Consider the following 23937-nt stretch of genomic DNA (forward strand, 5'->3'; position numbering starts at 1 on the left):
TAGGTCCTTCCGTACCTACTCCCCCAGTTAGGAACCAGTTATATCAAACCATCCTCCCTCACCACATCACCAAGACATAGGACCATGCAACAGATTTAAGTATAGGACTGACCGTCTCAGGAGAAAAACATCCACCAAATCCCCAGTGGCCAGGCATGGCCTGGTATGTGGCTGGACCCCTGGTGAAACTCAGATGAAGACATGAACTAAAGAATCAAAACCTCCATGGGCATGGGCATTCCAAGAGGTGTCCTGACACAGGAGACAGAGAAGGATTAGCCATTAGCCCCATCTGACAGACAGGGAAACTGAAGCCCTGCAATGTGCCCAGAGTCATACAACTAGTTTGTGGCTGAGATGGAACAAGAGCCCCTGTCTCTCACTAACCACTGTTCTGTCCTCCGGAAAGAGCCCTATACCCCAGAGCACCCCAACATGCTAGCCTCCCCAGGAAATGGGAGCTGGGCAAAGACTGAAGCATGTACGATTCCTCTCCCTCAAAGTCCGGTACATAGCATGTGCCTAGGAGGTGTCTGCTGGTTAAATGGATGGGCCGGAACCTCATGCAAAGCAAGAAGAAACCATCTATATCTCCTAGTGGCCCTGGGAGAAGAGATAGGTCAGACAGACAAAGCTGTTCTTGATCCTGGTGCAGGCTGGTGGGAAGGGCCCCCTGGCTGGCGATACCCTTCTAGGGATAGAAGCCTTCCCAGGGACCATGCCCAGCCTTCAAGTGAACTCAGTACAAAACACAAAGGAGAATGGCCAGATGACACTCACCCTTCAAAGGCTATTGTTTCTACCCTGCCTCTAGCTATCACCAAGCTTCATGCCCTCCACAGCTCTCCCCCCTCTGCCCATCCTTCAGATGGAGAAACTGAGGCCTGGGGACAGGAAGAGCTTCCTTAGTGCCCATTGCTGGTCAAACCTGGGAAGCTGCAGATGCCATCCCTCACTTGCACAACTGCCAAGGACAAAGTCCTGCTCCCAAATTGCAGCAAGCCCCCTCCCCATCTCTCTAGAGGGACTGTGGGGTGGGTGGGCAGGGAGCCTTCTTAGAGAAGGTAGCCTGGCTAGAACCCTTCCGCCAGCCCAGCCAGCTTGGTCCTTACCACCAACCAACTCTTCCTGCACTTTCCTGTTTCTGAACAAACACACAGTCTGGGTTCTTGGCCATTTTCCTTCCACTCCAGTGCCACGGTTCAGAAAGGGCGTGGGACAAGGGTCTGATCCAGGCTGAGGTGCTGGACACCACCCCTTCTCTGAGGTCTGATGCCAACACCATGGGGCCAAGCCCCCATGAGTATAGGACAGGCTCATGTCCATGGGGTGGCTTCCCCAACCGCAGTTGCCACTTGGGTGGGATCCTTCCCTCAGAGGTGGAATGGACCTAGGCCAGTTAAAATGTTTGAGGATTTGGTGGGCAAAGGACAATGGCCACTCTAGCCATCTACCACCAGGTGGGCAGGGGGCCTCCAGCCTCCACCTCCTAGCCAGCCAGCAGCTCTAACTGTGCCCATGACTCCTCATCACCCAGCCCTTTATCAGACCCAAACTACTCTTGACTGGTCTTCCCCCATATCCCTACCCACCCCCCACCTCAGGGTGAGCTCCATCTATACACTCAGGGCATTTTCCTTCTCCCTATCTTTGCCCAGAATGTTCCTTCCATCCAGAGAAAGGACAATCGCTCACAGTCAACTGCAACCTTAGTCCCAGGACTGGCTTCCAGCTTTCCACAAATGACCTGTCACCATGATCCAATATTCACCATACAAGGTCACTGAGGCTTGGAGAGGTGACTGACCAAAGGACATTCTTGTGCAGAGACGGGACTTAAACCCAGATCTGACTCAATCTCTCCCTCTTCCGAAGGAAGTCCTATCCATCTTGTGAGACCCAGTCCATATGTCACCTCCTCTGTGAAGCTCTCCCTGATTTCCCCAGCTATAACTTCTGTTCAGAGACAGTCTCCTCCCCACCCTCAGCAAGTTGTGAGCTCCATTAAGTCTGGGGTACAATGCAGGGATTCTGCACATATGGGGCTGGAACTGGGGCTCAGATGACAGACTGACACATCCATTGTCCCCTGCCTCGTCAGCTGAACAAGAAGAATTCTCATTACAGTCAGGGATGGAACTGGAATGAGGTGAAAAGAGGGCAAGAGGTAGGGTGGGGTGGGTGCAGAAGAGGCCCCAGGGTGGCCTGACATTACTGGGCATTTTTATAGCTACCATTTCCAATAGCATGAACCTACTTCCTCACTGAATCTTCCACAAACTGCTAGTCTCATTTTACAGCTGGGAAAACCGAGGCTCAGACAGAAGTAACTTGCCCAAAGGCATAACACATGAACCCACATTCCTGGTTTCCCAGACTGAGACTAGGGATGGTTGTAGCCAAAGACCATTTCAGGAAAAGGAAGGGGTGGGAGAGTCGCAGGCTGGAGTCCCAGCATACACCTGTGCCCAGCCCTAGCCTCCGCTTGAACCCTTCAGTGCATGGGGAACTCACTACTTCCTGAGGAAGCCCTGTAGGGTACATTGCTGCTCAGTTCTGACTGTGGGAAAGAAAAGTCTGCCCCATTCTGGGGGGAGGCAAATGAACATTTGCTACCTGCTGGCTTCATTTGCCCTCACACTGACAAGAAAACTGAAGATCAAGTGACAGGGCCCAGGCCATCCAGTGGGGTGGAGATAGGACCCCTCTGGCTCTGCCCCATTCCCTGCATGGCACTTGCTGGCACAGGGCCCAGCTTTTCGCTTTCCAAGATAACCTGATGGTATAAACTGGGCCCAGCTCCCTGCTAAGCCCTACTGTCCCCCAAGTCTTCCCACCCCAGAGGCACCCTCAGAGGATCTGAACCTTAACCTCCAGCCTCCACAGAGTCAGTCTGAAGGCCTCTTCCCAGGAGGCCTCCCTCCCTCCCACCCTCTAGCCCAGCCAGGAAAGGAAGTCCCTGGGATCACACGCATTTCCAGCTGAGGATCCAGTTACTGGAAAAAGAAAATGCTGCTCCCACCTCCCCCCTTCTCCTCCCCTCCCCCACATCCTACCTCCTGGGTTTGAGAGAGAGAAACTCTTTTGAAAGGAGGTAGCACCCACCCACTCTGAGGAGCCAGGCTCCTTCCCTGAAATCCACCCACCTGTCCCTGCATCTAAGAGATGAGGAGGCTGGTATATCCCTTGAAAAGGGAAAGTCCAGGGTGGGGATACTAAATGGAGAGGCCAGGGCAGTGAAGGCAGGGTGAGGGCAATCCCAGATCTACCTGGGTTACTAAGTAAACTGAGGCATAGGGGGCAGGAGGTCTGATCCGAAAGGATGAAGGGAACCCTGAATTCTTGTCCCTCCTCTCCCCACCCATGACATGAGGGGCGACACTAGAGCCTTGACACCCAAGCAGAGGAAGAGGGAGAAGCTGGGGGTGTGGGGCCCCGGGACACAGCCGTTAAGTGCCACAAGGGGCGGATGAGAAGGGCCAGCAAATGAGTGAGTGGGAGGAGGTTCCTGGGTCCCTGGCATCCCAGGGCATCAGGTGGTTAAGTGGCGTAGGAAAGGTCAGGTGTCAGGGATCAGGAATAGGGTGGTGCCTACCCCTGGCGGGCCGGGTCCGGCTGCGAGAGCGGCTCCTCTGTCGCTGCAGCCGGGGCCGCCGCAGCAGCCGGTAGTAGTAGGAGGACCTCCCGGTGCTCTTCCTGGCGCTGCCGCCTGCGGACATGCTGCCGCCCGCCGGGCACCGGGCCGGGCCTGGGCGCGTTCACACGGGCCCCATCGGCCGCTCCGGGCAGCCCGGCGGGCGTCCCTGCGCTCTCCCGCACTCGCCGGTGAGGCAGCCGCCGAGGCCAAGGCTGCCCCACAAAGTCGCTCAAACTCCTCCTCCGCCTCCCGTCCCCACTCCCCTCCCCTGAGCAGCCGGCCCCGCGGCGGGGGCTGGGGACCTGGAGACCGGGCTGGCACCGGCCCGGAAAGTCAGTGCAGGAGAAATCCCGGCCTGGAGTCGGCGGGACAAGTTGGCTCGGAGCGCCCCTGGAACCCCAGGCGGGGCCCAGGAGAGTCTCGGCCCCCAGTCCGAAGCGCATGAGGGTCGGACGGTGGACTTCGGAGCGCGCCAGGCGCCTCTTCCCGCCGGCAGGAGGGTGTGGTGCCCACCAGCGGGTGCACGCTCCGCGCCCTGGCTGGGGCACAAGCCTCCGCCAAGAGGGTGCGGGACGTCCCCTCAGTTAGGATCTGAATGAGACGGCCGCCCCAGGCCCATTCCTGCCCCAAGTTCACGGGGCTGAGAAAGGTCAAAAACACGCTGCTCCGCAGGCCCCGTGGCCCAGCCAGACTGAAAGACCTTCCTTTGGAGCAGGATACTTTTCTATTCTTTACATTTTAGAGATTGTCTGATGCACATATTATTTTTATATAATTAAAATTACAGTGCATATTTCAAGCACACCAAAAGTAAGGAGAACAAAATGAACACCTGTGTATCCAGCAGGCTTTACTAAATGTGAACATTTTGCCCTTTTTGGTCTGGACCCTCCCCCAGATAAAATGACCCATTTGCTGTGAGGTCTTCTTCCCACTGGACGGGTACAGTAGTCCTGGCAGGCCTGAGGGCAAGGCAGAACAACCACTACCTTACAGGACCAGAAACTCAGGCTGGAAGAAGGAAAGGTGCCTACTTCCTCTACTGCACTGACTGAAAATCCCTGGCCAGCGCAAGAAAAATCACTCCCCAGCTCAAGAACCTTCTGTGGCTCCCAGAGTACAAAGGTAACAAGTCCAAACATCTGTCCTTGGTATTTGGACTCCAATAATCTGGCCCCTACTCTTCTCCAGCCTCACCCCCACTCCCAAGCCCTTCTCACTTCTCTTTGCTCTTCTGCCCAGCAGGGCCCACCTCCTCCTCTGCTTTGCTTCACCTGGCCCGAGTCTGTCCTTTTAGGGCCAAACTCCTCTAGCCTTCCCTGACCATCCTGGCCCCTTCCTCTCTCAGCCCTGGCCCTTGTCTCCACAGCAGCATTTATCTTTAAAAGTATTAAGACAATCATCTGCCCAGTACAGAAGGGGAAACTGAGGCCCTGGCAGGGAGCTCTGACTTGCCCCAGTCACACAGAAAGTAGCAGAGGCAATTGGTGTTAGCCTGGGGCACTCAACATGCAGACTTGGGGCGGGGGGCTGTTAGTCACTGTGGGTACCTGATGCAGTCTGAGGGTGAACTCCTCTAGAACAGCTGAAAAGGTGGGGCCCTGGAGGGGGCAGTAATCCAGACCGGGTTTTGTACCTCACAGGGGAAGCCCCTTCCCTAGCTCCCCTAGCCAGTGGGGAGGGCCCCCAAGTCTGGAGGAGCCTGCATCACAGCTGGAAGCCAGGCGCCATCCCAGGACCAGGGGGGAGGGGCAGGAGGGGTTCCGCTCCTCCAAACTCAGTCTGGGGAGTCCAAAGCCATCAGCTCCTTGGCCCCTCTTCCCAGAAAGCTGGCAAATCCCACAGGAAGATGGAAAACCACAGTGCCTCAGAGGACACCATTAGCGTCCTCTGGGCTAAGCTTTGCTCTCTCTCATTTTCAATAGCAAACTTGGCCCAGGAGCCTACTTAAAAAGAGGCCCCAGACAGAGCTCACCATCCAGACTGCCCACTCAGTCCCCGGACAAGCTAGGGTACTTCTTAGCATGCATCCTCCTTTCACCAAGCCACCAGAACCCAGTGCAGAGCCTCTGCATATAGGTGCGGCTCTGAGAGCCACCTATGCATGCCTTGGTACTTCCAGGAATGAGTAATGTCTGCAGCCAGACCCCCCCCCCAGTTCTAGGGCTGCTCAAGGTGGGGGCAAGAGGCCTGCTCCTAGGGCCTAGAGTCCCCAAAGCAGGAATTCCCCCTATCACCAGGAATTAGACTTCCCTGGAGAGGATGGGAGACCCAGGCCAACACACTCTTATCTGAGTCTGATTAGCAGGGAAAGCAAGTAGTCTTGGCCGGGGGCTCTTAGGTGTCTGTGGAAGGGGGAGGAGGAGACCTTATCTGTAAACAGTTGGGCTCCAAAGGTCTAGCATGGTCTCTCTGCTTCAGCTTCTCAAGTCCTTCTCCATGCCTCAGTTTCCCTACCTATAAGGAGAAGCTATGGACTCTTTCAAACAATCTGCCTTGTGCAAGGAGGGGGATCAGCTAGGGAAGTGGAAGAAGCTTTTGCATTTCTGGCCTTGGGATGAGAATGGGCACTGCCAACCACCCACACTGAGCATCTGCACAGGCCTCGGGCAGCTGGGGGCTGGGGGCTGAGTAGGAAGGGCAGAGGGCAGGAGCTGGGAGACAAGAGATCCAGGCCCCCTGCCTCTCCTCCCCACTAGGACCCTGCAGACAAAGGCTGCTCCCTGCGTGCCCCAGCAGAGCATCTGGAATCAATCCTGCTGTGGAGCTACTCCCACCCCCTCCTGCCACCCCAACTGCTGCTCCTGTGGCCTCCTACCTCTGAACAGGAGCAGCCCCCCTTCCAGCGCCCCCTCATCACCACTACTGCCACTGCTTCCCATGACAGACCAATAGACTCCCCTCCTCCCCAGCCCTCTGTGATTTCCTCAGACAGAACAGGCTTCCAGGACCTGTGGATCTGTGTGCCTCAGCCTCAGTGCTAAAGGTCTGTCTACTCTCCCACCTCCACTCCACCTCAAGGGGCTCCCTAGTAGGCCCAGCTCCCGCCCTCCCACTTGCTGTTTTGGGTGGGGGAGTCAAGGCTGCAGCCTCCAAATCCCCCCAGCTAGCTCATTTAACAGGCCTCTTTCTGAGTTTCCTTCAGAATGCTTGAGTCAGCAGGTCTGGAAGGGGTCTGAAAATGTGCATATGTGGTGAGTGCCAAGGGGGGAACTGGGGCTTTGTAAATCAGATCTGACCTGACCCCACCACCACCACTTCACCCTTCCCTCTAAAGTCTCCAGAGTTGAAGACCCAGAACAAGGCTCAGTCACAAAGCAGCCCTATCTCTGCATCAACACCTATTCTAGCTCCCTTGATCATCCTCCCAAGGCTCTTCCCACCCCTGGCCTTTGCCTTGTTGGTGGGACCCAGACTGCTGCCCCCAAGCTCTGCCCACTGCACCCACCTGTTGCTTATCACCTCAGGACCCAGCTCAAGCATCACCTCCTTAAAAAAATCTACCCTAGGGCGGTGCCTGTGGCTCGAGGAGTAGGGCGCCGGTCCCATATGCCAGAGGTGGCGGGTTCAAACCCAGCCCTGGCCAAAAAAAAAAAAAACACACACACACACAAAAAAATCTACCCTAATCCCCAAGCCTTCCTTCCCACTCCCTAGTCAGTTTGCTTAATGAGGACACCAGGGGGCCACTTGGGAAGACCAGGGAGGTATGGATCCAAAGAATCCCCCTCTGAGCAGAAAGCCATCAGCAATCTGGTATCCTGAGGGGAATTACCCACTGCTGGGGAGGAAGTGGTAGGTGGCATCAGAGTTGAAAAGTCCAGGATCACCAGGGACAGGTCAGCAGGGCGCCAGGTGCTGTGCAGGAGAGAAGGCTAGCCTCATGCAGTCTCCAGTCTTACTGGACCATTAGGTTTGAAGTCAGTGAGGATGGAGGAAAAACATATTGCTAAAATTACCCTTGAAATGCCTTAAATTGCTACAAAGCACAGTTTTTTCTCAGGTGTTAGTACAGATCACCTATCTCTGCTATTGAGCACAAGACAGAAGGGTCTTCAGAGGGAGACCATTGTATACAGGAGGAAACCATCCACCACCAGCAACCTTCAAACACCGGACTCCACCCAGGGAGGAGAGATAGATGCTCAGGGGGCACAGAAATCCAAGACTTTCTAGCAGAAGACCATGATAAGTTTGACTCAAAAGGTTTGTTTGAGGGCAGAGTTTGGATTTAAGACTAATAATGATAGCAGAACTGCATTTAGCATATACTGTGTGCCAGATTCTGTTCCCAGCAATCTACCCACATCATCTCATTTAATTTCATAACCCTAGCAGGCAGATAGTTACTTCTTTTTACAGAAAATATTAGAGTTAGAGAGATGATAAGTAAGTTCTTTAAAATCACAGGGTTTGCTCTAGGAGAAAGGATTTGAACCCAGGGGCCTGAAAAGAGCAAAGAGCATTGAGGTTGAGCAGTATTTAGTCCACTGATGGAGGAGGGGCAGCAGTCTGGAACTTGCCTTAAAAGCTTGCTTTGTCAAGGGACAGGAGGAGGAGAGAAGGCTGGAGTCCTCATAGGGGAAATGCTGGAGCCCACACCAGGCCCCACACAATGGGTGTCTGGGAGGCTCAGACCTGTAAGGTTTCCTGTCTGGATGAGGGTGGCTGGTGGTAACCAGGGGAAGTCCCCAGCGGGGCAACCCTGAGCACATCCACCTCCCAAGTCAGTCTGAACCTTAGAGTCTCTGAAGCTCTGGGCAGGGTCTGGGGTGGAAGGTTCAGGGAGCACTCATGGTGAAGGTCACAGCCTTGGCCCCAGGAGATGGCCTGTCTGGCAGGCAATGACAACTTCCTGCATCTACTGTTACTCCGGGAACAAGGATGGACCAGCAGGATCTTCACTGGGAAGATGGGGGTGGAGGGCTGTAGCCTGCTCACCCCCTTCAGAGGAAGGCTCAGACAAGCCCTGCAAGGTCAGGCTCAAGCCTTCGATGCCAGCCAGGGCTTGGATGGCTCTGCCCCTTTCAACACACATGGAACTGGGGGACCAGTCAAGCACAGACATTTGAACACACAGACACGGCCTCAGGAAGCATGAGTGCTTTGTAAATCAAGTCACCCAAAGCTGGGCCAAGGGCGAAGCCCTCGGGAGAGGCCAGGGAAGGCCAGTGTTGGGGGTTAGGGGGCGGGCCTCAGGTCTCCACGCGTTAAATGGAGATGAGACCTCTCTGCCCAGCTCAACTTCTTGAGGTTCCATCAGAATGTCCCCAAGGCTCGGCGCCCATGTGGCTCAATGGTTAGGGCACCAGCCACATGCACCAAGGCTAGTGAGTTCAAACCCAGCCTGGGCCAACTAAACAACAATGACAACTACAACAACAACAACAACAAAAAAAAAAAACAGCCAGGCATTGTGGCAGGGCAGACACCTGTAGTCCCAGCTGCTTGGGAGGCTGAGGCAAGAGAATCGCTTGAGCCCAAGAGTTTGAAGTTGCTGTGAGCTGTGACACCACAGCACTCTACCGAGGGTGACATAGTGAGACTCTGTCTCAAAAAATAATAATAAGTAAATAAATAAATAAGTCCCCAGTCCTCAAACCACCACCTACCTGTTTCCTCCTGTCCAGAAACCCAGAGAAGAAAATACATATATCTCCTTTGTACATGTCAACAGCCTATCATAAAATCCTGGGATGTCAGAGACAGAAGGAACCTAGAGAATAAGTGGGGAAGCTGAGGCCCTAAAACACAGTTGTCTGACTGGGGGACCCTGCCTAGTTTGTGGCAAGTCAGGATCTGGCATCAGTTCCACAATCATAGAGGGTTTGATTGCAGGTCCCATCCCAGCACGGAGTAGTCAGGATGGGGTGGCGTCCCTCCTTCAAAATGGAGAAGTTGAGGCCAAGGGAGAAAGTGACTCACCCAAGGTCACACACGGTGGGAGTGAGGCTGGGGCTCTACCATTGGACCTAAATATACCTGCCACGAGTGCCCTTCCCTTCAACTCCCTGGATCGCCTCTCCCAGAACGCCTGATGCATTCTGCCCACGAGGACCCTGGGCTTGCACTCTAAGCTGGCAGCCCCCAGTTCACGGCTCCAATCCTGTGGCCCAGGGGAGGCAGAATCCACTCTCCAGGCCTCAGCCCCAGCCTCTCCTTCCTCACCCCCACCCCAGCAGCCGGCTTTTCAGCCCAGATGGCCAGGCCTAGAGCGACTCTATCTGTGGACTTCCTCTCCCTGCCCTGACCCAGAAACGCTGCCAAGCTCCAGGTGGGCCCTGAGCCCCAGTGAGGCCCACAGCCCCTCCCTTCTTCCTGACCCTGGCCTTGGGCTGAGACTCTCCGGGCCTCTTCCTCTCCTTCCAGTGATGGGCTTGGACAGCTCCACGCCCACCAGGCAGCCAGAGGGGGTGGCATATGGTCCCAGTGTGAGGTCAGAGAGCCCCTCCCTTCCCAGGCAAGCCTGCCTGGGCATCTGTGAATCATCTTGTGCCTGGCACCGGCCTGGCATCCAAAGGGGAGGGCCTTGCTCAGTCCCTGCATAGCCCACTGAGGAGGATAGATGAAAGGTCCCAGTGGACAGCTTCTGGGAAGCCTCCATCTAGGTGAGGAGCTGACCAGCACCTTAGCTCTCCACACCTCTGTTTGCTCAAGTGTAGAATGGGATATACACACTCACACTTTGTGAGGTTCAGATAGCACAATGGATCAAAGCCTTGTGTATAAACTGTCCACCATGTGCCCCTCCCAGCTACTTCTTTTCTCATTAATTTATGGGTTCCTTCAGAGGACAGCCCAGGGCTAGTCAACAGTTCCCAGCCCAGAGCATGCTTTTACTAATACTGGCTGGGAGAGAAGGGAGTAGAATTTGAAAAAAAGTGGCTGAGACTATGTGAACTGGAGTTAGCACTAAGAGAATTCAGAGGTGGGAGAAGCCCTGAAAGACTGCCTGGAGGAGGAGCCACTGGCACTGAGCTAGAAGGCTGAGTAGGAGTTGATGGGGTAGGGAGCAAAGGAGTCTGATCTGGGAGGAAGAGGTGGCATAAACAAGGGCCAGAGGTGGGAACCAGCAAAGCATGTACTGGGGCCAGCATGCAGAGCAGTGAGGATTGAGGACACAGTGGGAACTGGGGAGCAGGCTGTGTGAGAGGTGAGATGAGGGAGAAGAGATAGGGAACGGGGAGAGAGGCCCAGGCAGCCCCTCCAGAAGGGAAGAAGTGGTAAGGACAGAACCCTGGCAGATCTGGGCTTGAGGCTTATTTGTCACTGTGTGCCTGTGCAACCTTGAAAAAGTCACAGCCCCTCTCCAATCCTCACTCTGCAACTATCAAAGGAGGGGCTGGCCCCACAAGGCAGCCCTGCAGGTAAAGGGGTGGCCTGGATGCCCATGAACTACATTGGGAACATTCATAAAGATTTCCAGGCCTCATTCCCAACATCCCTGAATCCAAATTTTGGTGAGTAGGGACAAGGAAACCGTACTGTTTAAAGAGGTTTCAAGCAGCTGTCTTGGGGAGCCACTGGCTAAGATAGTTCTAGGCTGCCTGATACCTTTTTAATCTCTAACATACCAATTGGGGTCCCACCTCAGGGCCTTTGCATTTGCTGTTCACACTAACCCTAGATGGTGAGATGGCCAGCACCTTCCTGTCATTCAGGCCTCAGCTCAAATATCACATATCACACCCTCAGAGACCTTCCCTGGCCACCTTATCTCAAGTGTCTTTGTACCAATCACCACATGATATCCCATTGCCCTGTTTTATTTTCTTCCACTTATCACTTCCTGAAAGTATCTTATCTGTGTATTCAGATGTTCACTAATTGTCCTCCCCCAGTCTTTAATGAGGGCAGGAGCCTTGTTAGAGCTGTTCACAGCCATATGCCCAGTGCTTAGAAAGGAACTTAAAAACTGGATGATAAATGAGATGAATGAGGGAGCTGGGCTTAAAGCCTTCATTCTTTTTTCAAAAAGAGCAACTGTGGGACCAGGGGCAAGTGACTTACCTCTCTGGGCCTGGACTTTCCTCCATGTGATACATGGATGGCAGCCTGGAGAATTTACTTTCAAGTGGCAGCCTGGAGATGGTCAGGTGGCCAAGGTACAAATCCTCACTATGCAGGAGCTGGCACAGTTTGCATTCAGTAAATAAATGAATGAATAAAAAAATGCCTTTACTTCTCTGTGTGTCTTTGAACAAGTCTCTTGCTGTTCATAGTCCCTGCCTCCCCTCTTATAAAATGGTATTACTTGGTTGGTCACCGGGGTACTGACCCACAGAGCCTCTGTATACAGTCTAGAACGAAAGTGGGAGCCACAGCAAGTGTTAGAGGAGGGGCAAGCACTGCTGGAACGGGCTTCTTCTCGTGTTTACTGGCCTCTCCTGGGGGATCCTACCCAGCCCATAGCTGGCATCCTAAGGCTGTGTAGGTGGAAATAAAATGCAGCTCCTGCTATCCTCCCTCCTCAGTTCCCCTCGACAGTGAACAATGCCAGCCCTGTCCCTACCCTGGGAACAGCATTTTGTCTGGAATTTCTACCAGGCCAGAGGAAGAAGGGCTAGGGGCCCTGATTTCTGCACCTGCTTAAACAGGAAGCAGCCAAAAGTCTGGGGCCAAGGAAAACAAGTTCAAGGTCAGTCTGGAAATAAGCAGCCACCATGACTAGGTGGGTAAGGAGCACTGTTGGTGATTAGTGATTAACATACACAGATGGAGTATGAAGGAAGATGGTCCAGGACTACAGACATAGGCCTATGAGGAAGAAAAGTTCTCCCAGCCCTGTCTGACATGCCTTTGGGGAGAGAGAGCTCACTGCCAAACCACCCCCTTGTCCTCAGAAAGTCTGAAAATGAAGCTGCCTTCTCATAACAGAAGGCCTTGAGAGACCTCGTCAGCACACTCAAGCTCAGAGGGCTCTGGACTTGCCCAGGGTTACTCAGGCACCCCAGGGTCTTCCTTCAGTTCTGGGGAGCAGATGAAGCTGCTGAAGGCAAAGGAAGCAGGAAGCCAACTTGAGAGCTGAGGCTGGACCCCCACATCTCTGACTACCACGCTGAGGCTGAGGAGGGGCTGACTCTTGTGAAAGCCCAAAAGACAAGGGAAGAGAGCCCTAAATTGGTCCCAGCCCCAAGACAGCCCTTGGGAGGCAGCCTAGTGACAGAGGCCTCTCCTAGCCCCTCTGGCACCGAGGCCTTCCCCCCTCCTCACTGCAGCCTCTCCCCTTACAGGATGCTAGAAGGTCCTTTCCGAACTTTCCAGATCTGCTTCCTCTGACCTCATGTTCCTTGTGTCCTCTTGGCAGCCCTCTCTCACCCCCGCTACCCATGCATGCACAGACGTACCTTTCCCCACACCTCCCTCTCTCCAGCGGTGGGCACCTCCAGGCCCTCCCTGCCAGGCCCAGGCCCACAGAACAGCCGGGTGCTGCCCTCTGCCGGGCTGTGGAGCCCTAGGACAAAGTCCTTCTTGCCCCAGGCACCACCATGGGGAGGCCTAGCCTGGAACTCCCAGGTCTCAGGGGCTGTGCCCAGAGGACTCTGGGTGGCATAGCACAGGGTCCTAGTCTGCAGAGCAAGCTAGGCCAGCCTTCCCCTATACCCCTGTCCCCCCTGGTGCAACAAAGGGGCTGCCCAGAACCTCAGTCTTGGACTTTAGCATGCTCAGTACCCTGAGACATGGGTTAGAATCCAGATATTTGAGCTCATGCGAGAAAGTCTGATTTAGCCAGTTTGAGGAAAAGCCTGGGAATCTGCATTTTTAACCTGCAGGAGGTAGGCCCACAGGTGATTCTGAAGCAGGTCATCATGGACCACCTGGGCCTCACTGGCCTACCTGTTGTTCTCTCAGGCTCTGGACAGAGGCTTCTGAGATCACAGCCCCCAACACAGTCATGAATCTGCCTTTTGCAAACTGTAGCCTGCTTCTCTTTCCCAGTGTCCCACGTGCTGCAGGCAGATGGGGTCATAAGCCTCGAGATTCAAATATGCTAAGTAGACCCAGGATGGGGACAGCCAGTTTGCATGATTCCTGACCCTGAAGCCCCCAGCTTCTACCTCCCTCCCCAACCTTCCTGCATGTGATCTGGATTTTCGTGCCCAGCATGTCAGCTAGGGCCGGGCAGTAGCCCTGACTGGCACCCTTTGTCCTGGTCCTGTGCCCTCTGACCTCACCAGGTCCTGGGCTGATTAAAATATCTTCTTACAGCTCTGATAGGCATGGTGTCCCCTTACAGGGCAGAGAGGGACACGGTCCCATCTGAGCCAACACAGCTAGCTTAGCGATTTGCTCTGGCCACTGGCATAAGGGAGATTACAGAACCTTGACCTGGAGGGTTGGGAGAGGACTGCTGGGAGAAACCAAGGCCCAGAGAAGGGAGAGCTGCCCAAGGTCACGTGGGACACATTGTGAACCTGATGTGGTGCTTATTCTCAGCCAGGCAGTACTGATTCCCTGACACTTCTAACAGTCTTATAGGCAGGTGCTCCTTCTCCCCTACTTTACAGGCTCAGGAGTTGATCAGTGGCAGAGACAGGATTCAATCCCAGGCAGCCTGGCCCCTCATGGTAACCCTGTGCTGCCACACACCGGCTCTCTCACCTGTCCCCAGGTAAATGACCAGCTGTCCTCTTTGCAAAGACCAAGAAGACAGAGCTGTTTATACAAAGGTGCCCCGTAGCAACAGGCAGGGGCCTAGGCTTCTAGGCCTAACCGGGGTGGCGGTCACCAGGGTAGTGGTCAGTGCGAGTTGCCTGGCCCCTTCCTACCTTGCCTCTCACCACTCCTGGCCCCTGCCCCTCCCTTTCCCAGTCCCTCTGGCCCCTAGCCTTCCACCACCTCTGTCCTTCAAACCTTTACTTGTGCCATTCACACTTCCTAGGACACAGGACACGGGGCAGGCTTCCTCCTAGACTCCAGCCTCCTCTATGAAATTTCAAGCTCCTACAGTGAGCCTGTCTACTTCTCTGCACCTTCACTGACATGTCCCAGGGCCACAGCATCACCATCTCTAGCTTTGGATTACCCCACCCACTGACTGTCCCCTCATGTCCTCCCCTGCCTCTTGAGTGTGTTCTCCATAAAACAGCCAGAGCAAACATTTGGGACATAGCCGCCTGGATACTCTGGCTCACTTCATCTGCCATGACTTTCCTGAGCCACCTGGCCAACTCAAATTTACTCTTCCTTTCCAGGAAAAAACCACCCTTTCCCACCCCTTCCCCTCTCCAAGCCCCCTGCCTCCTCCCCACCATCCTTCTGAAGCATTCTCTCCAAGCTCCCTGTGCCTTTCCTCCAGGGGGCCCAGTGCATCATGCAGGGACATAGAGTGTCCCCCAGTAGGTGAGGAGGGACTGGTTCCAGGACACCCCTTGAACACCAAAATCTACAGATGCTTAAAGCCCTGATACAAAATAAGAACCTATGCACATCCTCCCATATACTTTATATCATCTCTAGATTACTTATACCTAAGTAATTTACAATGTAAATGCTATGTAAATAGTTGTTTTACTGTATTGTTTAGGGAATTAATGACAAGAAAAAAGCCTGTACATGTTCAGTAGAGATGTGACTTTTTTCAAATATTTTTGATCCTCAGTTGGTTGAATCCACAGATGCGGAACCTACAGATAGGGAGGGCTGCCTGGATATTTTTTGATGATTCATCTCACATCTGCCTCTCCTGGCACACTGTACCCTCCCAGAGATGTCACACGGAGGAGGATGTCACAATCGTATATACAGGGAGGCACTGCACACATGCGTGCACACAGAGACCTCTGGGCCTCACGAAGCTCCTGGGCTCACAGAAAAATGGAGCCAGATGCCCTCCACTCCCATCCCAAACAAGTCACTGCTTAGGACTTATTAATTTTCCTCCCCACGGGTTCTGTGCTTCCCATTCTGTGATTTATAGCCCCCCGAATAAATTCCCCCCGTTATCTTTCACGTGCAGCATGCTGCCTTGCTGCGATCTAATAATACATTTGGTTCACTGGGCCTCTCCCTGGAGAAACCTAAGCCTCCAACACAGAAGCAGGCCACATGGATTTCCAAGGGCTCATTTCAGACCCAAACCTCAAGCAGGTCTGAGCCCCACTCACACTCAGGGACTCACTGGGCAGGGGCCCAACTCCTCTCCCCTCCCTTCCTCCAGCAGAGAGACTGTCAGCTGAGACATCCTGGTGCCCACTGTGGCTGTAGTGCCCAGTTTGGGGGCCGGGGCCAAGACCCTGGCACTTGCCTCACCGGCTTCAGTGGCTTCCCAAGTCTCCACATTCATGACCTCAATCCACCCTTCCAACTCCTCAGGCAACGCAAGAACCTATCAGAACAGTTTGACAGGCAAAGCAGTTTCTTTAAAACACAGGGAGCCTGTACCCAGCCCAGCTTACCCCACCACCAGGAGCTTGCTGGGTTCGGATGTAGTCAGCAGGTGCAGAGATTTCAAGGGTATCCTCTGTGCCAGGCACTGAGTGCAGTGAGTGACTTAAACTGTCTCATTGCATCCTCACAACAACGTTTAGAGGCGAAAGGTAAAATTATGCCCATTTTACAGATGGGGAAACTAATACTCAGAGAGAACCAACTTCCCTAGGGTCATCCTGGAGGCAAAAGGCAGCTCCTTGGGGCTGGGGGGCTTACTGGCATGAAAGATGAGAAGGGTCTGGGGACCAAAGGAGGCCTATGGCTCCACACAGCGCTGTGTACTCCAGGATCCAACAGCCCAGGTGTTACAATCCCACTCCTGGGGGGTCCTCAACTGTGTGACCTGGGGCAAGTCCCCAAACCTCTCTGGGCTTCAGCTCCTTCCTCTGTAGAATATGAATGCTGCCCTCCCAGGATTGTCACAAGACTTGAATGAGGCAACACGTGGGAAGCTGCCTTGTAAACTGCCCAGTCTGGGGCCACGTCATTTTTGCATGTTAGAACAGTAGAATCAAGACATTGTGCAAAGAACTGCAGGGAGTCCCTAAGCTGCTCCAGGCAGACCAGCCGCTCAGAAACTTGTGGGGTTCTGGGCAGAAGACGAGAGCTCCTCCTCAGACCACAGACTGCTCACCTCACTCTGGTACCAGGCGCCTCCCGCCCAGGCCCAGCAGAAACCAGACGGGCTCCCCACTCCTGAGAGCACAGGTTCCGGTGCTGCCTGGCTGGGGGTGGGGGCTGAGCGTGGGGGCATTTCAGGCTAGGCTGGACCAGGCATCCTCCTTTCTTCTCCCCTGCCCCAACTACTACGGCCGCTTTCCTCAGCCCTCCTGTTCCTGAAAGTTTCTGCTCCCACTTTATAGTTTCCGTGGCAACCACCTCTCTTCCTTTGATTGTTTCCTTCTTCTCAGTCCCTTTGCCATCTTATGCTAAAGGGAGAATCAAAGCAGGCAGGGCCAGGAGGTCTGGCCAGGAGAAAGAGGACAGAGAGGGACAGGGCTAGCAGAGGGCAGATGTGACCTCTGGGGTATCACCAGGGAGCTGGTGCAGCCCTGATTTCCCGGCCAAAACCCCTGATCCGGGGACTGTCCCTTGGGAAGGTCCTTTACAGGAAGCTGCTCACATGTGATTCTCCTGGGCAGGCTGACGGGCAGGAGTGCTCACGGCTGGGCATGCGAGGCCTTGCAAGCTGACAGGGCCTAAACCGCTTCCCACTATCTTGTCTTCATCCACAAAGTACCTGTGTTTGGACAGCCTCCACCACCATGCCCCACTCTTGACTTCTGGACATCCTTTCTCTCCCAAGGCCTCACCCCAAAGTCCCTCCACGGGAAGTGCCCACTGACACCCTCCTACCCTCACCCCACACATTCCATCTGGGGGTCTCTGCCTCCTAACCTCTCTCCCAGGTGGCTTCCTCCCCTGCAGGCAGCAAAGCCAGGGCCTCCTTCACTCCCTATGCACTTGTCCAGGGCCCTCCAGAAGGCCAAGCACACAGTAGGTCCTCAGGAGGCACAAATGGACCGGTGGACAGAGAGGACAGGGCTTCTGTCCTGGTTCTGCCACCAGCTAGCTGTGAACCCCTCACGACTGTGCTCTGGGACTGCCTGCTCCTGGTGGTGAAGTAAGAATGGAATTCACTTCCTTGCAGGCTGCTGCAGATTGAAATGAGTCTGTGGGAGGTCGGAAAGAGCCAGGAAATCTCTGAAGCGCTGTACCACAGTCTGGGGCTATTTTTAGGCACTGAATTAGTGCCATCTAACGAATGTTGACCCCACAGCTCTCTCAGCTCTCTCTTTCTCCACCTGCTGACCTCCCAAGGCATTTTTGCCAGTGGCTGGCCACACCAAGACCCTGCCTTCCTCTCTAGCCACTCTCCACACCACAGTCTCCCTCCACCAGCCCCCCTACACATGCACGCACGCACCTGACCACCTGATGCAGGGACCCCTCGGGCTCAGCCATCAGATCTGCCTGACGTTGGCTCTTCTAGCCAAGAGGACTAGGGGTGCCTCTAAGCCTCTAGTTAGCCTGGAGCTGCCCAGCCCATGGGGTGAGGAGTGTGTGTGGAAGAACAGCTTCAACCCAGCCAGCCAGGGCTGGCAAGTGAAGCAAAGGCAGAGCTGACGGGGCTGTCCATTGTCTTTTGTTGCTACCATCTGCTTCCTTGCAATGTCACCCCTGCCCCAGGCTGGACCACCAGAACCTACTCCCTTCCCTGGGGTTTGGATGGGCTACCCAGTTATAGCTCTCAGAAGTGCTCTCCCCAGAGGAAGGTTTCTCCCTGGCCCACCCCTACCAGGGTCTCCCTCCTTTCCCTTAGGTTCTGACAGCAAACTCCACCCCACTGTCGGCCCAGCCTCAGACCTGCGTGTCACCCCTTCCAAACTGCTCACCAAGGCTGCACCTGTCCAGGCTTGTGCTACGAGATGGCTGGTTTCCACACACAAGGGGATGCCTGGGGCCGCTATGGCTCAGGGTGGGGCTTCTGTGTACACTGGAGGGCCACTTCACTCCCTTGTAAAGACCTGCAGGATTAGAGGCCTTAAGCGGGTTCAGAAAAAAAAAAAGAATAAGACTTGCAAAATGTCAGAAGCAAGAGAGTAAAGGCAGGGCCAGCCGGGACCAGCTAAGGCCTCTGCCTGCTCCACCTTCCCTTCTGTCCCAGCTCTGCTCTTGTCTCAGAGCTCAGAACTCCCACAGTTGTCATTAGGAAGCCAGGCCATTCATCTCCTGCCCTAGGTGGGAGTGGGAGGGGTGGGGGAAGGAAGACACTTGCTAAGAGCAGGCATTTGAAAACCAATTCAAGTCCTGGTGTGGTCCTGGGAGGAACAGTATGTGGGCTGAGAGGGTTCTGACATAGTCCCTGTCCTCAGGCTGGTGGGACACATGGGCTTCCACAGGGACTCTCAGACAAGAAGTGGAGGAAGTAACAAATTCTGACTGACAGGGTGGAAGAGATCAAGGAAGGCTTCATAGAGTAGGAGGTATCTGGGCCAGGCCTTTGAATGGGATCCCAACAAGCTGGGGAAGGGAGTGAACCCACTGAGGTTTAGCAGGAGCCTGAGACCCACAGCAGAGACCTAACTTGACCTCCCTTTCCCAAAAACCTCCATATGTAGACCATAGTGAGGAGTCTGGGCCTGGAGGATGCTGCCTGATGTCCCATTAGCTGGGTCTCTGAGGCCGAAGGGATGAAAAATCTCCCAGAATGGTCCAGAATGAGGCACTTTGCAAGCTAGCTCCTGAGGCCAGACACTGGGGCAATGTCTGTCCTGGTGACTGCTGTCTCAGGGCAGTGGCCTGAGTATACCATGGGGGATAGAGCCTGCCAGATCTTAAAAGCCTGAAGAAAAGAGTCTCCTCGAGTTCCCTGAGCAGCCCATTCGGGGATTTCACACCGCCCCAGGATCAGCCAGGAAGTTCTTCCCCCTATCTAACCTACATCTCTCTTGCTGAAACGTACACCCACCTTGCTTTGGAGACACGGGAGTAACAAAGCACAGAAGCTGAAATGCCTCACCAGGCACTCTGTTTGCAGCAGAGGTGGGAGTGGGGGGGAGTCAGTGGGCAAAGGCACAACCCCCAGCTCTGACAGGGGAAAACAAGGTTCTCTTTGTGTGCATGATTAATTTATAGGCCTGGGGAGGGCCGAGCGGGAATGTCCTCTCTCTGGGCCTCGAAGGCTTCCCTGACCCAATTTAGAAGCTGCGTTCAATTGTGCTGTTCATGTGAGACCTTCCCAATGAGGTCTCTATTCCCAGCGTGTTCACGAATTTTCCAAGGGTTTAATAGCACACAATCTGAGAATGATTTATTAAGAAGATTAAGCCCCCCAAATATGCTTCCACATGCTTTGCAAAACATGGCAAATTTATTATCAGGCATCAGTGGGGTCCTGCCACCCAGAGCAGCCCAATCTCTTAGCAGAGTTAAAGCTGGAACCCCTCGACCTGGGAGAGAGGGAAGCCAAGACGAGTGTGGGAACCTCCTGCGAGGGTCCGGGGGAAGGTGTACATGGAATTCTAGGATGCCAAGCTCCAGTCCCTCAATGTGAGCAGGGTCTAGGAGGCAAACCTGCTCCCACAAAGTCCCACATTCAAAGCCTCTGCCTTCCTTGCACCACCCTGCCCAGGGCATCTCTTTTCAGTGAGGCCCCTGAGCTCACTCACAATCAGATGCTGATCTAGACCCTTCCTGCTCTGAGACCTGGAAACCAAAGGGAGCTCCTAACGTCACTCTCTGGGCCCCCACTCGTTTACCATGCCTACCTGACCGTGGGAACTCCTGGAGGGAAAGAACAACACCTTTGGTGGGCTAGGTATCAGCACACAGAAACCTGATCTGTTCTTGGATGCCAGAAGCAAAGCCTCCCCTTGGTGCTGATCTGAAACTTCAGACTTGACCTTTCTTCTCCTTGCACCTGCCCCCACACCAAAGGGGCCACCAGGACCCATAAGTTTTATTGCCAGAAATAAATACAATCACAGCTATGGCGTGACCAACACCTACTCTGTGCCAGGCACTGTGGCTAAGCTTTAAACGCGTCACCTTGTTTCATACTCACAACAGCCTTGTGAGACAGGTACTATTACCATGTGTGTCTCAGGTGAGCCCACAAATCAGAGGGCATAATCAATGTGGCCAAGGCTATGAGCTAATAATGGGCAGAACCAGGAGTCGAATTCAGATGGTCAGTGCCTGGCCTGAGGTCTGAGCCTCCTGATCTTCCACAACATTCCATGGCTGGACTTTCCCATCTGCCCACATGGGGACTCTCAGCCTGGGGTCAGTGCAGCTCTCTGCAGCCTTCATCTGACGGCACCCTAGCCCCCTGCATCATCCTCTTGTCATCCCGCCACATGGTGAACAGAGGGCCCGTCCTCAAACCCCAGCCTAAGCTGCCAGCGCCCTGCCATGGCTTCCTGGGCCAAGGGCACAGAGTCTGAGCTTCTCCACATTCAGGGCCTGCATTCCCACGTCCCTCTGCTCTCTCCACTGTACCTTCCGGTCAAACCCCCCTCTGCCCTGGGCACCGCACACACCCCAGCCCTCTGGTTTCTGTTCCTTTGCTAGGAATGATCCCTCTGCTTGACATGCTTACCCATGTCTCTTCCTTCAAAATTCCCAAGCCTCAAATCCAATGCCGCCTCCTCCATGAAGCCTTCCCAGTATCATCAATCGGGTCCCCAAAAAGGAAGTGACTTCTCCCTCCTCTGGACTGCTGACAGCACAGGGCTTCGCTGTGCCCTTGTGCAGCTGTTTATGTGCAATCCTCCCTCCTGCAAGGAGGCCCCGATCTCCAGAGGGCCAGGTCCTCCCTCACTAGGAGCTGCCCAGGGCCCAGCACAGAGCTGGGTACACACAGCAGGCTTGCTCAGTAACACTTCTGTCCCCTGGACAACAGGACACTTGGTCCTCACCAGGAGTGGAGGACCCTGAGTGGCAAGAGCAGCATGAGCACCCAGCCTGCCAGGGTCCCGCCCTAGGCTCTGGCAGGTGCCTTTAAATTTTGGTGCCACAGACCCCGTCAGACTCTGGTAAGGCCTAAGGCCCCTCTCTCAGAAAAATGTTTCTCAGTGCATAAAATAAAATACTGAGGATTACCAAGGAAACCAATTACATTGAAATACATAGCATCAAAATATTTTTTTAAATGCAATGACAATATTTATGCTTCTTTTTTAATGCCTTAAATGACAAGATCTGGGCCTAATAACTACTGTGATTTTGAAGTATGATGAACAAAAACATTATTTCTAGAAACCTGCAATAACTAATAGGATATAACAGTTTCTGTGATTTCTATGATTTCTACAAACTCATAGAACAGCTAATGTCACCGTGGTTTACTGCCTACATTTATAATTGAAGGAATTACAGTTTATAATTGTAATTAGAGGTTAGTAAAAATAATGATAGGATATATACACACACACACACACATACATTTTTTTTTCCTATTCCAGTTCTTGAAACTCTAAATTCTATCTGGGGGGTCCCAGAAATCCTGGTTAAGAATTCCAAGTGGAATTCTTAAATCTGGGAGGTGGAGGCTTCTTCGGGCAAAAGAGAAGCATTTGTCCTAGAGCCAGTCTGACCTGCACAGACAACCTGGCTCTTCCAGCTTGGCTGAGGCCCAGAGAAGGACCCCTTGGAGCCACTGTGCTCCAGAAAGCCCAGCTCGGGTCCTCAGGTTCCCTGGCCACCTCCCAGGAACTTATTTTATGCCCCGAAAGAGCAAGGCTGACAGGCGACAAATGGCCGAGGAAGCTGCAGTGGGCTCTGACTGTCTGCTCGGCGCCCGCCCAGCCCTACCCACCACCACCCTCTCAGGGGGATGGAAGCAGCATTAATTACTCAGGAAGAAAGGGCACCAAGAGGACGCGCTCAAACACTTCTCGTGGACATGTCTCTGGCCACATTTTCTGAGAGAAGCACTTAGCGGGAAAGGCTTGGTTGTCAATCCCTGCCATCGGCTGGCCAGGCTTTCCTCTGGCCCAGATACCCCCAGAGCTGCCTTCCAAACTGTGTCCAGTCCTCAAAGCCTCTGCACTTGGCCCATATCCTAAGGGATTGCTTTTTGCAGACAGGACTCCCAAGTGGGCCGCTCGGGTGGGACCCGAGGCAGAAGACACTTCTGTCTCCTTCACCAGCACCTTGTGCCTTTTGCCAAGTCCTGGGGACCCCACCTGTAGCCAACTGTAGCCATTATCCAAGACCTGGGTGACTGGGTTCCCTTCACAGCACCTCGCACCTGTTACTTTATACAGGTCTGGCAAAGCACTCTCCAAGTAGGAGCTCAGACGACCCTCCCAGGAGCCCTGCCAGGGAGGCACTATTATTATCACATTTTACAGACAAAATAATTGAGGCTCAAGAGGATAAGCAACTGGCTCAGAAGGTACAGCTGGTAACTGACAGAAGTAGCATTGGAGCCCAGTTAGTCTGACTCCAAATCTCCATATTAGTAGTTTTCTGCCCCCTATGCAGTCATCCTGCAACCGTAAGTGGCCAGAGAGACTCTAAAGGTTTTCCAGGCTCTTCCACACTCCCTCTTCCCCTCTCCAGGGGCTCCCTCAGAGCCCAGACACCCTGCCTGTTTATCTCTAAAGCCCCCACTGACCCGGGTCTCACCTATTCCATGAAGCCTTCCTTGACTGCCCACGCTCTACAGAGTCAAAACTGTCCCAGTGCCTTGGCAGAACCATCAGCACCAGCCACCAGCACTGCCCGCATCTTTTCCTCATCACCCTCAACCTTCATGCCCCCAGCCAGACCCAAGCATCCTACTTGGAGTCTTTTAAGCCTGGAGGAAGATCCTGCTGGCAGATGAGTCAGTGACCCAATGGCTCTTGCAGAGGCAGGGGTCTGGGGCCCCTTCTACCCCGTCAACCAGCATAGCTAAGAGGGGCTAGAAAGACCCAAGAGAGAAGCCCCAAGCTCGTGTCTCCACTCAGCTCAAGGACAAAGTCAGCAGATCCACTGCACCCACACAGAACTTGAGAAGGGCCTACCCCAAGTTCAAGGCCAAAGCAGAACCCTAACTTCTGCTCTAGCCACACAGCAGGATTAACAGCAGCATCACTCTCAGCCATGAACACGCTCCTAATAAATGTGCTTCTCCAAACAGGAGGATGCTGACACCTGAGGCCCAAAGAAGCTCACCCTGAAACACCAGGAAGGGCCTTTGAACCCCCATGGAGGGATGGCTAAATCAGTCTCACACTGCAGAAAGCTCCATGCAGCAGACACAAAGAGTGAGATCAAGTTCCATGTACAATGACTAAAACGTTTCCAAAATACCTTACTAAATGAAAGAAGCAAGCTGCAAAACAATGGATGATTTTTTTTTTTTTAATGTTTTT

At 53.9% G+C, this 23937-nt stretch overlaps 1 protein-coding gene across 11 annotated transcripts in view; it reads right to left on the reverse strand.

Annotated features, from left to right (window-relative positions):
* Positions 1 to 23937, reverse strand: part of DAB2IP (DAB2 interacting protein) — a 191962-nt gene that overhangs the window by 119428 nt on the left and 48597 nt on the right. Inside the window, exon 1 of one of the 11 annotated variants that reach the window (XM_053563869.1) lies at positions 3596 to 3861. The exons of 9 other annotated variants lie outside the window; for them this stretch is intronic. Coding sequence is in view for 1 of the 2 variants with exons in the window: in XM_053563812.1 (XP_053419787.1) it covers positions 3596 to 3719 (124 nt within the window). In the remaining variant the exon portion in view is untranslated. Of the gene's footprint in view, positions 1 to 3595; positions 3862 to 23937 lie in introns of those variants that run through there. One more of the 11 variants, XM_053563812.1, reaches the window with a different exon arrangement.

The sequence above is a fragment of the Nycticebus coucang genome, chromosome 2, assembly GCF_027406575.1.
Source record: "Nycticebus coucang isolate mNycCou1 chromosome 2, mNycCou1.pri, whole genome shotgun sequence".
NCBI classification, from domain to species: domain Eukaryota; kingdom Metazoa; phylum Chordata; class Mammalia; order Primates; family Lorisidae; genus Nycticebus; species Nycticebus coucang.